We start from the raw sequence: 17,601 nt of genomic DNA, 5'->3' as shown, positions 1-17,601 counted from the left end.
AAAGTTTAAGCATATTCAAGGGTTTTAAAGCCTGATACCATAAGAGAAAGGTTTTCGGTTATACAATATCTAGTTCTTTAAAAACATTTATGTTTGTGCTTTAAATAATCCAGAAATGGTTTGATCTGAAGAATACAGCAAAAAGGAATTTTTACCCTCTAAAGAACCATAGCAACTCAAAAACATCCTATAGAGTGAGTATTGAAAGAGCCACTGAAGAAGCTTTAGTTTTAGGAGTTAAGTGGCTGCGATGCACTTTCACCCGTTCTGTATCTTCTGTTTCACAGAGGTCATTCTGTCCTCTGTGTTTTATATAGACTGTCTTTCCCCTGCCATAATTTTACAACACAGTTATTTACATCGCCCTCTCGGTTGAGCAAGATACGGCATAATTGCATGTTAGTTTTTAATTATAAAAAAGTAAGGCGATGGGTTGTAAGGTAGCATCGCATTGTTCCCGTCTTATCCGTGCTCTGTGATCGTGTGAGCCTGTCTCCTGTGCTAAGTGATGATAAGCCTGCTTTCTATGCTCGCTCATAATTAATCCATCTCTGGCGCGCCCCCGCCCTTATCGCGCTCGCTCCCGCGTCTCAATGGAACTCAATTCTCTATTGATATCTCCCATAAAAAGAGAGGTGCAAATCCTTTAGTTGAGCCTTAGATTGAAGACATGATTCCCATCGTGCTAAATCTCAGCATCTATAGCCTGAAAATGCATCAAATTACAAACAAGACTGGGACTTTTTTGTTTTGGTGACACACTTTTCTGCCATTTGGTTTTTAAGAAATGTGTCTTCTGGCTATGGAGGAATTTCAGCGTGTTTGTGTATATAGAACACTACACACTCTTAAAAATAAGGGTTCCTTATTGGCATTGATGGTTCCAAGAAGAACTTTTAACATCCATGAAACCTTTCCATTAGGTTCTTTTATAGTGGAAAAAGGCTCCACTTTTTATTGGATGTCATCAACTATGTACTTACATTTAAATTAATCATTTGATACAATGCACTTATTGTGTACATAAATGTTTTTACATCGGATATTGTAATACCTGCATGTAATTACAACAGTGGTTAATTTCTGTAGTTACATCTGTCGTCTCTACACTTACCTGTCCCTAAACTTAACCATATCCCACCTCAATAGCAGCAAAAGTGTTTTACAATACAACAGGAATATAATAGTACATACGTGCACTCTCAGAAAAAAATAAAAGGTACAAAAGCTGCCACTGGGACAGTAATCTTTCAAAGGTACACATTTGTACCTTATTTACCCCTAAAGGGTGTATAGTAAGTACACTGTAAAAAAAAAAAAAAAAAGTTGAGCCAACTTAAAATTTTAAGGCAACCAGCTTCAGCGGATTTTTTAGTTTGCTCAACTTATTTTTGTGGGAGATTCTCAAATTTTTGTTGTATAAACTTAAAACGACAAGTTGGCTCAACTTTTTTTTTTTTTTTTTTTTTTTTACAGTGTATCTTAAGGGTATACATTTTACCTAAAGGGTATAGGTATCTTAATGGTACTTATTTTACCTTTTGAAAAGGTACCAGCACAGTGACAGATTTTGTACCTTTTTTTTTTTTCTGAGAAAGTAGCAGTTAAAGACACTTAATATATATATATATATATATATATAAAGATGATTCTTTTAAGAACTGTTAGCTGAAAGGTTCTTTGTGGAACCAAAAATGGTTATTCTATGGCACTGCTGTGAAAACTCACTATTGGATCATTTTGGAGAGTGTAGGACACAGGATATTTACGGATAGTGAAAAAAGACTGATATAAAAAGCAGTGTGCATCTTATAAATAATAACAAATAAATTAACATTTTCCCTCCCCACAAAGTTTTAGCCTTAAAATGACTGAGCATGTGAACAAAACAGATTCAAATAAACTAGGTTTCTTCATTTATGATTATGAATTCAGTGTGATTGCACATAATAATTTTCTGAGCAGTAGCAGCATGGAGTTTTCATCATGTTTTGGATCTGAATAAATACAAAGGTTAAAGCCAAAGCTGCATGTTGCAATTGACGTGACGCAGTGGTTGGCACGTGATTACGGCATGCTTAAAAGTTTGAGTCCGGCTTCTGTCATGTTCCTGTTCCAGTTCCCCTTTCTCCCTCTCTTCCTTTTCCTGCTGTTCTTTACTGTCCTGCCCGGTAAAAAGGCAACAATTCTCTTAAAAAGTACGCCTAATTGTTACATTACACGCTTTAAAGTAATGCTACTCTGCAAAACTGAACTGAAGTCACATTCGTTGATATTGCTGAATTTTTTACCCTTTTATGAATCAGAATGCATTCAAATCAGGTCCAATTAAGTGAGGCAGCTCACTAGTGATACACTGTAAAAAACAGTGAAAATGCTACAGTAAAAACCTGTTAAATGGTTAACGGTAAGTTCCCCTAATATATATGGTGAAAAACTGTAATAGACATTTCAGACAATTTCACGGTGAAATACCGTTTTTGGAAGTGAAAAAGGATGTAAAATTTACAGGCAAATACCGTAAACTGACATTCCCAGAATTCCCTGCTCTGATTTTCAAATTTAGTTTGAATTTGATGTTTTTTCTTTGAAATAACTATGTTTCTTCTTATCAGTTATGTTTATTAGGGTTGTATGTTACATCTAATGTTGTTAAATTAATGTTTATTGCATATTTCAGTTTAATGAGTCTCACCATGATGGTGTTTAGTGTTTATGTGAATGACACTGTGCACCTTCTATATATGTTATTATTTAAAAGCTGCTTGTAATGGGCTTTGGTTCATCATGTGACTTTCTCATCACCACCTGCATTTGGTGGTTATCAGTGTATTTCAAAGGTACAAAACAGATTTCAGTACTTCAATAGATTGGTATATTAACATTATATCAGTTAATGAACGTAAAGTTAAAACCGTAAAACCTAAAATGTTGCTACCGTATTTTTTACGGTAGAATTCCGGCAACCACAGCTGCCTTATTTTTACAGTGTACATTTAGAATGGAATACTTGCACACTGCTTGTTGCATGCTGTGCGGTAAACACTGCAAACAGCCTATTTTGGTCAAACATGATGTATAGTGCAACATTTCAGATAGTAGTATTGCATGTTTAATTCAGCAAGCCATCAGCTCAGAAATAAAAATGTTCACATTTTATGTAAAATAGTTTTATTTCTTTGTAATCTGATAAACAAGGACATGATAAAAGTGATGGTTGCTGTTCATTCTCACACTCGAAAGGTACAATTGAGTAGATTGCAGCCTATTGTAGGTTATAGGGTTGCACAAATCCCAGTTTTCCTGTCCTGTACCAAATAGGCTTTGCAGGACCCCACAGAGGAGTCTTTGGCATACATCCAGTGTGGTCTCAGAGGACCACTGTGCAAACCATGCAAATGCTGTATAGGCTTTTGCATGAAAAAAAAAAAAAAAAAGTATGCATAGTATGGAAATATGCAATTTCGCACATAGCCACAGTATTAACAACTTTTACATTTTGTTGTTCTGTATTTAATATTTCCAGCTAATATGATAAACAAAACAATAAACACTGGCTGTAATTAAGAGGGCAAGATTGCATTCGTTCACAAGCAAAAAAAAAAAAAAACGCCTACTAATTCGGCAAGTTACATATATTTCACCATAGCTGGACATCCCGAAGGGACAGAGAAAACAGCTTGTGAATGTTAGAGTGCAGTGAATGTGTGTGTGTGGACAGTGTGGAGTGTGTGAGCGCCTCTGCAGCTCTACGGCGCACCGCTGCGCTCAAACCTCCTGCAACAAAAGCTGAAGACGCGCTCATCTGCGCTGTCAGTGTGCGCCCGGATCACAGCACAACTTAACCCTCTACACGACCAGACCAGCAACCCCTGACTGGAATCAGACTGACACCCAAACACACCCGAGTCTTACAGACAGCGCGTTTATCTGGGTTTGGATGATACGCGGTATCATTTTTTAATCTCGAGTCCAGCGCGCGGAGCAGGAATGTCCCGGAGGAAACAGAGCAACCCCAAGCAATTCAAACGTGAGTTTGCCAACGCGGATTTTACTCATGCATTGTTTCAGATGACAAGACAGGTTGTTTACAGTAGTTTCATAGTTTTTATAGGTTCAGCTGAAGTTGATGTTTCATTTAAAGATTTTATATAGGCTACATCGAATGTTGATCAGTCAGATGTGGATCAGAAAAATCAAAGGCTCGTTTATCTTTTATAGTTTGATCCGTTTATCAGAATTGTGATTAATTGTTATTCTTCTTTTATTTTATACATATAAAATAGAAATGACAGAATTGAGATCTCCTGAAAGTTGGAAACTCTTGATTTGTTTGAATGGCTGCATGCAATTTTTGAAGTAGAAGCACTTGCATTATGGTTTTTGCCAAAAAAAAAAAGAAAAGAACTAATTAACTACAACATATCTTTCTCTCTCTATATATTTTTTTAAATCAAGAATTTTCCAAATTAAGGCTAGAAATGTAAAATGTCTTATGGCAAAAAAAAAAAAAAAAAAAAAGATATTTAACCCGTAAAAATAGTAAATCTAGGCTACTACATTTATTTATTTATTTTTAAATAATGCAAACATTGCAAAACATCTGCAAGTATCTGTTCATGCATCTCAGAACTACAGAAAAGTGCTTTGGTCCACACTGTGTGAAATTTCAGTTTTTATTGAAATGTAGCACAAGGACAGCTCTCCAAAACACCTTATTTATTTTCAGTCTTGGCATATTGCGCTGGAGTTTCTGCAAGTGATGAAACTGTTTGCTTAGCAGTCCGGGCATATCAGCTCTCATCATGTCTGTTTTCTGCTTTTCAAGGTCTGCATTATACAGAAGGCAGTTGTAGTGATATCTCAATCTGCAGACGTGTCCCACATATTTCTGGAGTGATTTGAAACACTAGCACACAGCGGAGAGTTCTTGAAATGACTGTAGGCTAGAGCACCTGTAAAGAGCGCAGCTTTACCAGCCACCTGCTTCATAGCAAAGGACAAAGAGGTTGTTATGGGTAGAGACGCTCCTCTCTCTCTCTCTTTTTTTTTTTTTTATGGTTACATTTTGTTCCCAATTGAACAGAGTTTGCCCTGTTATCTGAACCCTGGCGATTCACCCTGGATTTTCATATTTTGCCTATTCCATTCTCTGGTGTGCCCTCTGTGAGGCAGATAAAGCGAGAGCACTGAAAGAGCTCCATTAATTTGCCCCGATGACTGTGGCGATAAGGGCAGATAATGGGCTTGATAAGCTGGGGAAGATATACCATCAGAGACCCCATTATTACCATTAGAATTCCAGGCCGGCAGTCTGTTCCACCCTGATAATCCCTCCCCCATCCTCCAGTTCGCATGATAAGACAAGGAATAGTCAGTCCGCACTCTCTTTATTAGCCCGCCTGGATATTCCGATAATATGGTGATAAATTATGTATTTTCTCTTCTCCCACTATTTTAGCTCCATTGAAGAATCTGTCTCTCTCCTTATGGAGAGATAAAAGGGCATTTTGGGTCATCTTTTTTCCCTTCCCATGCGTCCCTCCCCCCTCGGCTGGTGTTTAGGGGTTTATTGTAATAAGAGTTTGATGGTAAGGGAGATTGGATGGCCAAGGTGTCTTGGTGGGAGAGTAGACATCAGTGCTATCAGCTCAGCATCTCCAGCACAGGCTGCTACCAGCTGTTCATCTCAACCTCTTATCACCTGCACGGCCAATCGCGGTGTAAATTTGGTCAAATTGTTGGTCGGTGAAAGGCGGGATTGCCAAGTAAATGACAGCAACAATGGTACGAGTTGCTATAGTTGTCTACCAGCTATGTTTGTCATAAACTGAAACGTAATTCATTGTTATGTTGAGGACATGTTTACTGTCTATGGATTTTTAAAACAGCGAATAATTGCTGTTGGCCATCGCACTGTTGAGAAAAAGGTACAAAAGCTGTCACTGGGGCAAAAGGTACATTTAGGAATGTACCATTTAGGTACTCATAAGCACACTTTAGATACTAATATGAACATTTATAGTACTAATTTGCAGCCTTTAGGCATAATAAAGGTGCAAAGGTGTAGCTTTTGAAAAGGTACTGCCCCGGTAACTCTTTTGTAACTTTTTTTCCTGAGAAAAAAGGTACTAAAAGAGGCTGTAGATGTATTGAGGACTTTTTTAATGAATGACTTATTCACAAAATTTAAAATTATGGTATGTGTGTGTCTGTGTGTATGTAAATTTATGTATACACAATGTTACCCAGAATATATGCATATATTACACAACTCTCTCGAATACTTGATTTTGCGTTCTATCTTTGAAAGTCTTTGTCTAATGACTGCCAAACTGTAGATTTAATTAGCAGTGTCTTGTCTTTAAAGTCACTCTGCATCTCTGTAATCTGTCCAAAAAAAAAAAATAATATACAGTCTGGCAATCATCATTGCACAATAAACCCCTATAAAAACTTTTTTAAATTATTGTATTGGGGAACAAAATGCTTTTAAAATTTGTTTTTGAGCATGTTTTTAAGTTTATATACACATACACACACACACACACACACACACATGTATATATATATATATATATATATATATATATATATACACACACACACACACACATTTGTTTTTGTGAATTGTGGGGACATTCCATTGGCGTAATAGTTTTTATACGGTACAAACTGTATTTTCTATTGCCCTACATCAACCCTACACCTAAACCTACCCCTTACAGGAAACTTTCTGCATTTTTACTTTCTCAAAAAAACTAATTTTGTATGATTTATAAGCCTTTTCAAAAATGAGGACATGTCCTCATAGATCACCTTCTCCTTGTAATACCTATGTCATACCTGTGTCATTATACAAATTAGTGTCCTCATATGTCACAAAAACGCACACACACACTTAATGTGACACACCTGTGGTTCTTCTGTGAACTAGATAACTTCTGTGACTTCATACATCCACTATAAATCACTTTAAACCATTATAAATAAGTCACTGCAAAAATGAAGAAGAGTGAATTTAGTTCACTCTAGCATCATTTGTGTGCAGATACTGATAGTTTGATATCTATTTCAATGATATTGGCATGTTTTTAGTGCAGCTTAAGTGTTCAAATACTGTTTATGACCACTGTATATGCTTCTATATGTTATGCTTCTGTTTCAATATGTTATAACTGCTAATGAAGTTTTGTTGCTAGTTTCAGCTCTTGCAGCAGTGAACTGTCAAAGTATTTCTCTTGCGCTCATTGTTCATGATACTTCAATTATTTATTTGGAGGCTGTCATTCGTGGTTGTCGGCGCTAACTTTGTGCTGTCAGAATATGATAATTTATTTCATTATTATACCCTATCAAGGATGTCAGATTTGTTGCCTCTCCTTTATTCTTTTTTTAATCCATTTTGATTAACTTCATCTGCCAACTGTCAGCGTGAGGCATCCCTCAGTCGCGAGCTATCTCTCACAGATCAGTGCAATATGAAGAGAGGGCTTATTGCGTGCCAACTTTCTCCCCAGCATCTGTTCAGCACTAATGAGCTATGAAGTGCTGTGGCTCACTAGGCTGCAGGAGGAGGAGGGGAGATGGAGAGGACAGGAACGCCACGCGCCTGTCTCACCCTTCTCCAGGAACGCTGGGAGACGTCCCAACTGTTTAGGAATGCAGCTACTGTTTGTCTTTGTTTGTTACACACAACAGTTCCACAAGTCGGTCACAATAATGCCTGTATTCTAGTCAAAAGCAACAAGCCATGAGAGGCTGCGCATTACAGTAAAGGTAAGAGGTAACGGTGGTAAAATTATTGTAATGCACAGTCTTGACTGGTTTATTGCTTTAAAAATGGTGCAAATGCAGAATGATAAAACACCAATACATTTTTACATTTACTAAAACAATGCAAAATATGAACAAAATAATATTAAAAAAGCATATGGCAACCTAGTGGATGACAACTTGTATGAAAGGTACACAAGCACACACAAATATATATATTTGTGTGTGCTTGTGTACCTTTCAACATTTGTATCAGTAAACCAACACAAAATACAACCAAACAAAAAAGCACTATAATACAAATGTATAAAAGACTGTCCTTAAAGCGCGTCTGCAGGCCGCCTCTGGGACCAGTAGCTTTAAAAGAGGCCGACAGAATCAATGGCAAAAACAAGATAAGCGAGATGTTTATTTGACGAGCCTTAATCATTGTTGCCCCTGCTGTGCTAGATGTCCTATCAGTGAGGTCCAGCGGCTCTAAGGGAACATGCCACTTTTATTCTCCTCACCTTCATTGAGCCTTTAGAGTTCAATGATGTTAAATCAATAACTGTTGTCAGATGCACAAACTGGTGCTTGGTTTTCAATGGGAACAAAAAGACTGCTCAATTAGAGTGTTTGTACTGAAGATTCGTTAAAGAGCTTGTCCTTCCAGTTAGACCAGCATCCCTTTAAGGCATGTCATTGCACTTGGCGGCCATCTTGGTAGCGCCCTTGGGTGTCTGTTTTCTATGTCGTCAATAGGCAAGTACATCTTTCCATTTCAATGGAAAAAGATAGAAGCAGTCAAAACTGTAGATCAAGATTACATTTGAACAATGTCAAATCAGCAATGGAATCAGACAACAAGGGTATTATATATACCATATAAGGGTATCATAAACATTAAAACATCAATTTAATTTCTTTAGCTTTAGCTTATTTAGCTTTGCAATACTTCTGGTTCTGCATAAAGTGTTACTACACTCTAATTTATTGTCGTAAAAGTAGTGGTCGACTGATCTCCCTGGCCAATATATTGCCTGATATTTGGGATTTTTAAATTATCAACATCAGCAAATAAGTGTTTCACCAATCTGTTTCGCCAGTGTGTTGGAAGCAGACTTTTATTTTGACAGTGTACAGGAGTTTTATTTTGACATTACTGAGATCTCCCGAGGTGATACATCTGCTGATATTTGGGATTGTTTTTAAATATTAAAAAAAAAATTGCCAAAAATTGGCAGAAAATTCAAATAAAAAATATTTAAAAAGTTTGGCCAATGTGTCGGAAGTGGACTTTTATTTTGACATCACTGATAACACCAGCACCTAAGTACGATAATCAGAATTATTGTAAATGCGAGTTTTCTAGTCAAAAATTGGTCATATACGGCCTCTCTAGTTGTATTTACAACTGAAAAACTCTGAGATCATTTTAATAAACGAGTTTCCAAGCTGGGCGGGCCATAAACTTTAAACATAGCAGTAGTTCTGTAAATTTTTTTTGTTTTTCCCACAACAATTACATTGCTTTCTCTTGAGGTTACAGTCATGTATATTTACATATATAAATAACCATTTGATGCATAATGCATGTATTGAACACATCAAAAATAGGATTTATTTGACAGAAATGTAGTGTTTGCTTTTCTATGAATCCATTGCAGTTTCCATCTAAATAAAAGTTTATTTTTTATCGTTATACATTTAAAAAAAGATAAATTAAATTTCAACATTTGTTATGCATATGTTTTTACTATCTCTAAATTAAGTATGGTGATATCATATAAATATCAGTCATTGACCACCCTCCTCTTTATACTATTTTATTTCATAAATCAAAGAACTTTCTGAGATATTATAAAGAGAGGGATTTTTGTTGAATATTTTCATCCTGTTGTTGGCTCAGTGAAAGAGGAATTGGTTTGTTGACTGCCTACAGTAAATCATGTATCTGAAATGTATGATCAAACCCATTCGATAAAGGATTTTACTTTATTTTGCAGATTATTAAATGCCTCAAAGCACATTCTCTTTTAGCTAGTTGTGGAAATGAAGAATATCTTCCCTCAGTGACTGTTAAGAGTTCATATGTTACTTGCTCTGAACGTTTGTGCACTGTTAGACATTTCAAAGGGTTTTTACAGTAAGTGCCAGTAAGTTACTGTAATTAAGATTTTCAGCAAACTGTATTTGACTTAAAACTGTACTGGTTTACAGTAAATTACTGTAAAAATAATCAAATTAATCATTATACTACTGTAATTCATTCATTTTAATATAGATTTAATTAGATTGTATAATTTTTATATAGAATTCGTTTTATTTTTACTCTACATAGGTACTACTGGCATTCAATTAAACATTACATAGCCATCTGCAAAACCCAGATGCTGCTCCAAAACATGGCCACCATCTTTGCTCACCATCCACTTTGTTAGTGACAGAAATGTCTTCTCTGAAAAACAAGAAGTAAAAATGACACACTTTTAAAAGGCAACCCCCATATAAAATACACAAACCTCTCAAAACCATAGTTGTTCTCTTACCATGAATTATCAGTCTCAGAGTGGCTGGCCTGCTCATGTCTTTCTTGATGCTTCATTGCCTTTAAAACACAAATACAAAAAAAATGCAGTAAATCTTAAATTCTATTTAAAACTATAACAAACTAATTCTAAAACTAGAAAGGCAGCTAGCCATATAACTTGTTTAGCCTAGCTAACATACGATTTTATTTTCTCAATAGGCTACTGCCCAACATTAACTACTAACACCTGAGCAAAATTTCAAATTAGTTAACTTAATGTTAATATACGATAAAGCGTTGCTCGTTAGAAATAATAAAAAATGTTAATTCGGTAACTTAATTCAATAAGCTGGCAAAAGTCGTTTGTAACAACAGTTTACCATGGTAAAGTTTGTTACTGCCATGTTGACGGGTAAATGTTACTAGGTTAAAATGGTGTGCAAAAATCTGACACAAACACACAGACAAACGTACATATATTGTTACCTTGCTTGCTGGTCTTATTCTCTCGTAAGGTGCATCAACACACAGCACAGATGTTCTCCGGAGCTTTCATCCCCGGGCAAAACCCGCGGCGCTGCCCCGCTGGATCCGTGTCTTCCTCAGACGCGAATGGCACAGCGCGACTCGACAAAAGACAATATAGAACCCATTATACTATCTACAGTGGATGCGGACAGTAAAGTGATGCCCCGGTATATTTCTGCCATACACATTTACTCCAAGCACTCGCGCTGTTTCTGACACGAAGTACAAAAGGATTTTCCAATCATTACAAGCGATGTAACACATCCAGTGTAGTCAGTCCCAAGCTGTTGCGGCGTTGTATAAACGGTGTAGGGCTAATCGTGTCAATCCAAATGTAAGAAATTAGGAAAATAAAACAACCTCAATAGAATGGCGCCAAAGAGGCCGTTACGGCAAATACAGTAGTTTACAGCAATTTTAAAAAATACAGTAAGTCTCTATATGTGGGGTTTGACGTCACAGAAAATTCCCATGATGCAAAGGGTATTACAGTTATTCACTGTAAAGGGAATTTGCAGTATCATATTGGGTGATATATAGTAAATAACTGTAGAAATTACAGAAATGTCTAACAGTGTGGAGTTGTTCCTCACAGGAAGGTTCTGAGATTTTGATCGTCATGTGGCTGAAATATCACTTACGAAGTTAAAGAGACAGAAATATATAAACAGAAGTGCAGAGGAGCTCAGAGCGGTTTGCTTGTTGGATGCAGTTTTTTAATCAGTGTCTAATCTAAACAAAGACGCTAAACATGAGACATTGTCAAATCATCTTGACTTATATAATGCTTAATAAATGAGTTATTTGAAAAGCCAGATATGTTTGCTTGTACAGTGGCTGCTGGTGCCACAGTAAACGGTGTTTGTTGGGATTAAAGAGCTCGGCGGTCTAATTTTAACTTCAGCACCTCCACAGCAAATGTGATGGCACGCTTTTAAATGCGGAGTGGAAAATCGCTAATGGCACAAATCCGGGGCACTAATAGGTGATAGCTGAAGTTTGTGTGAGGATCTTTTGCGAACTGTGCTTAAAAGTTCATAATTCAAAGTGCTTTTGGGGTTGAGTCTGCAAAGCTGTTGATATCAAATGACAGCCTTTAAGTTCTTTAATTACCTTAGTGATTGCACAGCGTGCTCCCAGGATACTGGAATACTGTAAAGCTTAATTATTAGTTGTGCTTTCTGTTTATATCAGGGATTTGTCAGAAAATGATACAGTGTGTTGCTTGTTTGGAAAGGGATTCTTTGCCAAGAATATGAGGATCACAGAAAATAAAAATAAAACAGAAGATCTCTTTAATATCTCAGTTGATTTTCATAGACAGTAATGAGATTAAATGAACTAACAGAGACTTCTGTGTAAATCTGCTGCTTCTCTGATTTTCTCCTGAGAAAACAACCCCAATGACCAATGGTGATTTCTGCTCAGATTTGTAAAGTCTGCAGTGAAAAGTCTCAATATGATCTCAAATATTTCAGATGCTGATCTACATTCATTTTACAGTGCCATACTCTTACTTATTTGTGCATTTTTATTACTTCTGAACAATTTTAGGATGGTCATCAGTTATGCTTAATTTATGATTTAAGAGATTTCGCAACTTTGAATTTTGTACTTCTGCTGTATGACATCCTTCGTAATGTAAATATACAATATTTGTACAATATCAGTAGAGTAAATGTCTGGATAATGGAGACTTTGATTTGATGAATGTAATTGATTATTTTATGGTGGGTTGATTTCTTGTTGGGTTTCAGTAGAGAATTCCGTTTTTTTTTTTTTTTTTTTTCAGACAAGGATGTTGTAGGTCATTGTGTTCCCTCTTCAGTCACAGTTTCTCCGTCTAGATGTCAGCTCTTATACGAGTCGTTGTTCCTACACTTCTCCTTAAATACTAATTCTGGGATAACAGAGTGTATTGTAGGATGAGATCTGAACGTTTCTCATATTTCCACGTTGTGTAATCATTCAACTAATCTCATTTAAAGATACAGCAGCACAAAGGCTGTTCGTGGGAAACACTGAACATGTGTGTGTGAGGATTATGGGAACACGGTGATCGCTGATGGGCTTCTGTATGTTAAACGAAAAAGTTCATATTGTATCTCAGATTAGTCATGCATGGAGTTTTTCATTCTCCCCAAACATCACAGAGCAAACAAAGATGTATCACCGAGATGCTTTGAGAGCTGTATAGAGAATATTATATACTTAGCTTTAGGTGCTAAAAAGCAAAAACACAGTAATTACACCAACACTACCCTTAATAAAATGTACGTACGTTAAGATGTACACTTTGGTATATTTGTAAAAATATACACTTAATTGCATGTTATTTACAACTAAATGGAAATGTATTATAGTTTACATTTATATTAAAAGCAATTAGCTGAAATGAAGAGTGCTTTTAAACCCGCTGAAGTAGGCTTATCTTTATATGTAGTTTCATAATTACTTTTGTTGTCTGTTGAAATATAGTTAAAGTACACCTACTTCTGAATGTACTGACAAGCATTTATGCTAAACTAAAATATAATGTCATTTCTTTTGAAATTTGTATGGCGTGCATTTAATTATATTTGTAATTACACCTTTCTAATGATGAAGTTGCAGTTTAGCACATTTAGAATATATATTAACTTGATGTTAATATATGAAATGAAATATCAAAAACACTAGTTTAAATGATAATCAAGTGCTTTACATGCGCTTTAGTATGTTAGTCAACACATCAAAATAAGTGTACTTCTTTAAAGCACAACAAAATATTATTAAAACATACTGATTGAAAATGTACTTTAAAGTAAAACTTTTCATTTGACATTAATATAAAGTGCACTTTTTAAAAGTGTGTTAAGAAACTCTGTAAGTGGCCTTTTATTTGATTATATTACTTGCAAGTACATTTTCTAAAAGCATACTTTTAGCATTTGAAATACACTACATTTAGTGTAACATTTGTAACACACTTCTTTTTGTACTATACATTGTATGCAACCGTACACTCTCAGAAAAAAGGTACGCAAACTGTCACTGGGGCGGTATCTTTTCAAAAGGTACACTTTTGTACATTATATGAACCAATACATACACTTTCAAGTACTATTATTGACCTTTAAGATACCAATATGGACCCTTTAGGTACAAAGTTGTACCATTTGAAAAGATACTGCTCGACTGACTGCTTTTATTCATTTATTTCTGAGATCGTACGATATATTGAACATGCTGTGTTTTATCCCTCTCAGCCTAATGTTAATTATTCATGTCAAATTAAACATGGCCTGGAGGTGCAGTAGATATTCTCATATAGGCCCTGAGAGACTTTAAAAGACATTCTTGGCCCACACCTTTCCTGAACCCTCTCTTTCCTTGTCCCTTTCTCCTGTTTTCTCCGATCTCTCTGGCCCATCTACCCCTGGGAAGAGCCCAGCAGAACGACTGAGATGTTATGCCACTGAGGTGATCGGGCATGTGATATGCTGCCAGGCTGCCACAGCTGTTTGTTTGATGTTGTGCCGAGGTTTAGAAGGAGGAATCCAAATCTGACATTCACACAGAGAAACAGGAGGAAAAACGATTCTGTTTGGGAATGTAGTCAAGCATGCATACTCTATATGGTGCATCTTAGTTTTTGTGTTGTGTTGTCCTTATAGTAAAGCAAATTGTTTTTAAAAACTGCAAAATGAAATTAAGTAGGTCAGTGTAGGAGGGTAGTTTCTGGATGTTATGCACAGGTTTGCAATACACGGTATTTGCAATATGCATACAACGGGTGTGTAATATTGATAAAAACAGCAGAATTGATTTACACTGCACTTACAATTGCATACACAATTCTATGATATTAATGTTTTAAAAATATTTTGAATATTAAAATATAAAATTATTTTTTGAAATGAAATTAAGCTTTCACATTTGAAACCAAAACCACCAGTAGGTGCGGCAAGTCATTGAATAATTTATTCAACCAATTCTTTTGAACAACTTATTCGTTCAGTAACGAAGCAAATGACTGTCTTTATAGATATAGAATAGATCTTTGAATCACTGATTCATTCAAAAGTGCAGATTCTATCAGGAGTGATGCAAGTGATTGTCTTTATAAATAGATAATTGAATCATTGATTTGTTCAAAAACGCAGATTCATTCAAGAACAAAGCAAGTGACTGTCTTTATGAATGGATCATTGAATCATTGATTCATTCAAAAACACAGATTCATTCGGGAACGAAGCAAGTGACTGTCTTTATGAATGGATCATTGAATCATTGATTCATTCAAAAGTGCAGATTCAGTCAGGAACAAAGCAAGTGACTGTTTTTATGAATGGATTTTGAAATCACTGATTTGTTAAAAAAAAAAACATTTTAAAGAGCAAAAACAGACAATTCTGACAATACGGCATCTAAAATGTAACTCGCAATATTAACTTGTTAATTGAACTGTTGTATAAAATCAATGTAATATCAGTCTGCAGTCATCCTTATATTGGGACAAACAGCACGCTTGCTCATGTAGAAATATAAGACAAGCACAGCCATATTGGGGCATATTTGTTCCATAAATTGAATTTTGGGGTCATTCTAACTACAATTTATTATTCTGTTTTGTTTGTAGATCTGTTTTACTTTTGGCAATCCAATCAAGTAATAGTCAAAACAAAATGTTCAAATTTAGAAAATTTATATTATTTTTATTTCAATATTCATCAAACTGGAAATGGAAGGTCAAGTTGAGCGCATTGCATTGTGGGATATAATATTCTCTGCCATATTCTGTATACTACTGCATATTTTGTCAAATGAATTCAGTCATATTCTCTGCATGAAGAAAATTTGCATCTTGTGCACTGTATGCATTCTGCATTTCAAAAATAATTGGTAGGATGCCCTTCCTGCTCATCAGTCTTTGGTCAGATGTAAAAACTCTACTGTAAAATAGCAGAATAGAAGGAACAGACTGGAATGGCGGGGAAAAGAAGGCTGATTTCCATGCGGCTCGGTGCTGTCAGATTGAATTAGCTCAGGTGTAATTAGAGCGCTGGAGAGCGTCCTGCTTTGGCTGCGGTGTGCGACGGGGCAGCATGGCTCTACACTGAAGCCAGCTGATACCGAGCCGGGCCGCTATCACCATGCAAACACACGCCTCCAACATCGCAGGCGAGCGGCAAATCCAAGCATGAAATTAGCAGTCACTCAGATCATACCCGCATACTTGCATATTTCACTTTGTGTGTTTTCTGCTTTGTGTGTGTGTGTGTGTTTTAGAGGAAGTCTGAGTGTTTGAGCGGCTAGCTGGAGTTGAAGTGCAGTGTGTTCTGCTGGAAGGAGGTTAGACTCTGTTTGCAAACGATGTCTGTGCTTATTTGACCTTTTTGTCAACATGAAAATGGACCTTATTTACGGTCTTCGTATTTATTCAATGTCATTTTTTGTACAGTTTATCAGTGCATGTATGACCAATTCTTTTAATTTTTATAAATCTGTATACACATAAAAAAAAATAGTGTAGAAACAATTTTCACACAGATATGGATAGTAAATTTCACAATTCTAAAGAAAAGCAAGTAACAAAATTTTTTGAAGAATAAAAACTGAGAGAGTGTTTTCTTGTAAAGCACTTCATTAATCTGTTAAAAACATATATAGTGTAGATGTTATGAGCTTTGCAGATTTATTTACAATTACAATTATAGCATTTTACTCTTATTATTGACAGTTAGTTGATGTGATCAATTGATAAAAAGCTACTGTAATTTATAAGCAAGGTCACTGAAACTACCCATGATGCAATGCACATTACACTAAAGTTACTGGTCATTTTACAGTTCAGTAAGGGTTAACAGTGTATTTAGTATCTAGCGTTTATCCTAGAGCTCTGTTTAAGATTTGCCAAGATACTAAAGTCAGCAATCAAAAGATTTCCATAAGAACTCAAACATTTCATTTCTTTGAAGTTATTCCAAGACTAAATAATCTGAGCTGCCATCTACAATCATTTATACTAGGAATGAAATATGTTTATAACAAAGTTTGTACTCAAGCGAGAGCTCCATCAAGTCTGCTGAGCTGTGGAGAAGTAACATTGTCATCTGTTGTCTGGACATTTTTGTTTTTGCTACAAGATCAAATGTTGTAAAACTCTGACCTTGCTCTCACTGCGTCCGTGTCTCCATTCCTTTCATGCACACAGTCACTGCTGCCCTCCTACAAAGGGGCCATTCATAAAGCTAAAGAAAAGAAAGAGTTTACTCACCCAGATCACACCATCACGGCACTAGCACACACACACATTATACCTCACCCAAATGAAAACCTTTAGCTATTTTTAGCGTAAAAACAACACATATTTTATACATCAATTGATTTTCTTACTGAGAACATCTCCATAGAGAGGTTTTGTCAGATTTGGTTCACTTTTGGAGACGGTTCTGCACATAGACTCTCACTGAATGTACATCCACCCTTACAGTTTTCAGCCCTGTAAACATAAAAAGTGGAAGCCAGAATATTTTTAATATCAAAGGTGAAACACGTCTGTTTAATTTCGTTCAGGTGGGTGCTATTCCTCCTTGCCCCCTGATTGAAGAAAAAACATTAATATGCAAATATCAAAGTACATGTACAGCTGGAAGGGAAAAGGACTCTCTTGATAGAATGTAGCCAATGTCTTTTTTTTTTTTTTTTTTTTTGACAGAGGAAAGAAATTAATCAAACAGAGAAAAATGAACTTTGTGATTGCACGGGTGTACCACCCAAAGGCATGGCAAGCAAATGAAAAA

General features: G+C 35.8%; 1 protein-coding gene across 1 annotated transcript in view; it reads left to right on the top strand.

Annotated features, from left to right (window-relative positions):
- The first annotated feature begins 3,830 nt into the window (after positions 1–3,830).
- zfpm2b (zinc finger protein, FOG family member 2b) overlaps positions 3,831–17,601 on the top strand; it is a 57,457-nt gene continuing 43,686 nt past the window's right edge. The window contains 1 exon segment of the mRNA XM_058753716.1: positions 3,831–4,030. Coding sequence (XP_058609699.1) covers positions 3,991–4,030 — 40 coding nt within the window. The 5' untranslated portion in view covers positions 3,831–3,990.

The sequence above is a fragment of the Onychostoma macrolepis genome, chromosome 19, assembly GCF_012432095.1.
Source record: "Onychostoma macrolepis isolate SWU-2019 chromosome 19, ASM1243209v1, whole genome shotgun sequence".
NCBI lineage: Eukaryota > Metazoa > Chordata > Actinopteri > Cypriniformes > Cyprinidae > Onychostoma > Onychostoma macrolepis.
This window is presented reverse-complemented; position numbering and strand designations above follow the sequence as displayed.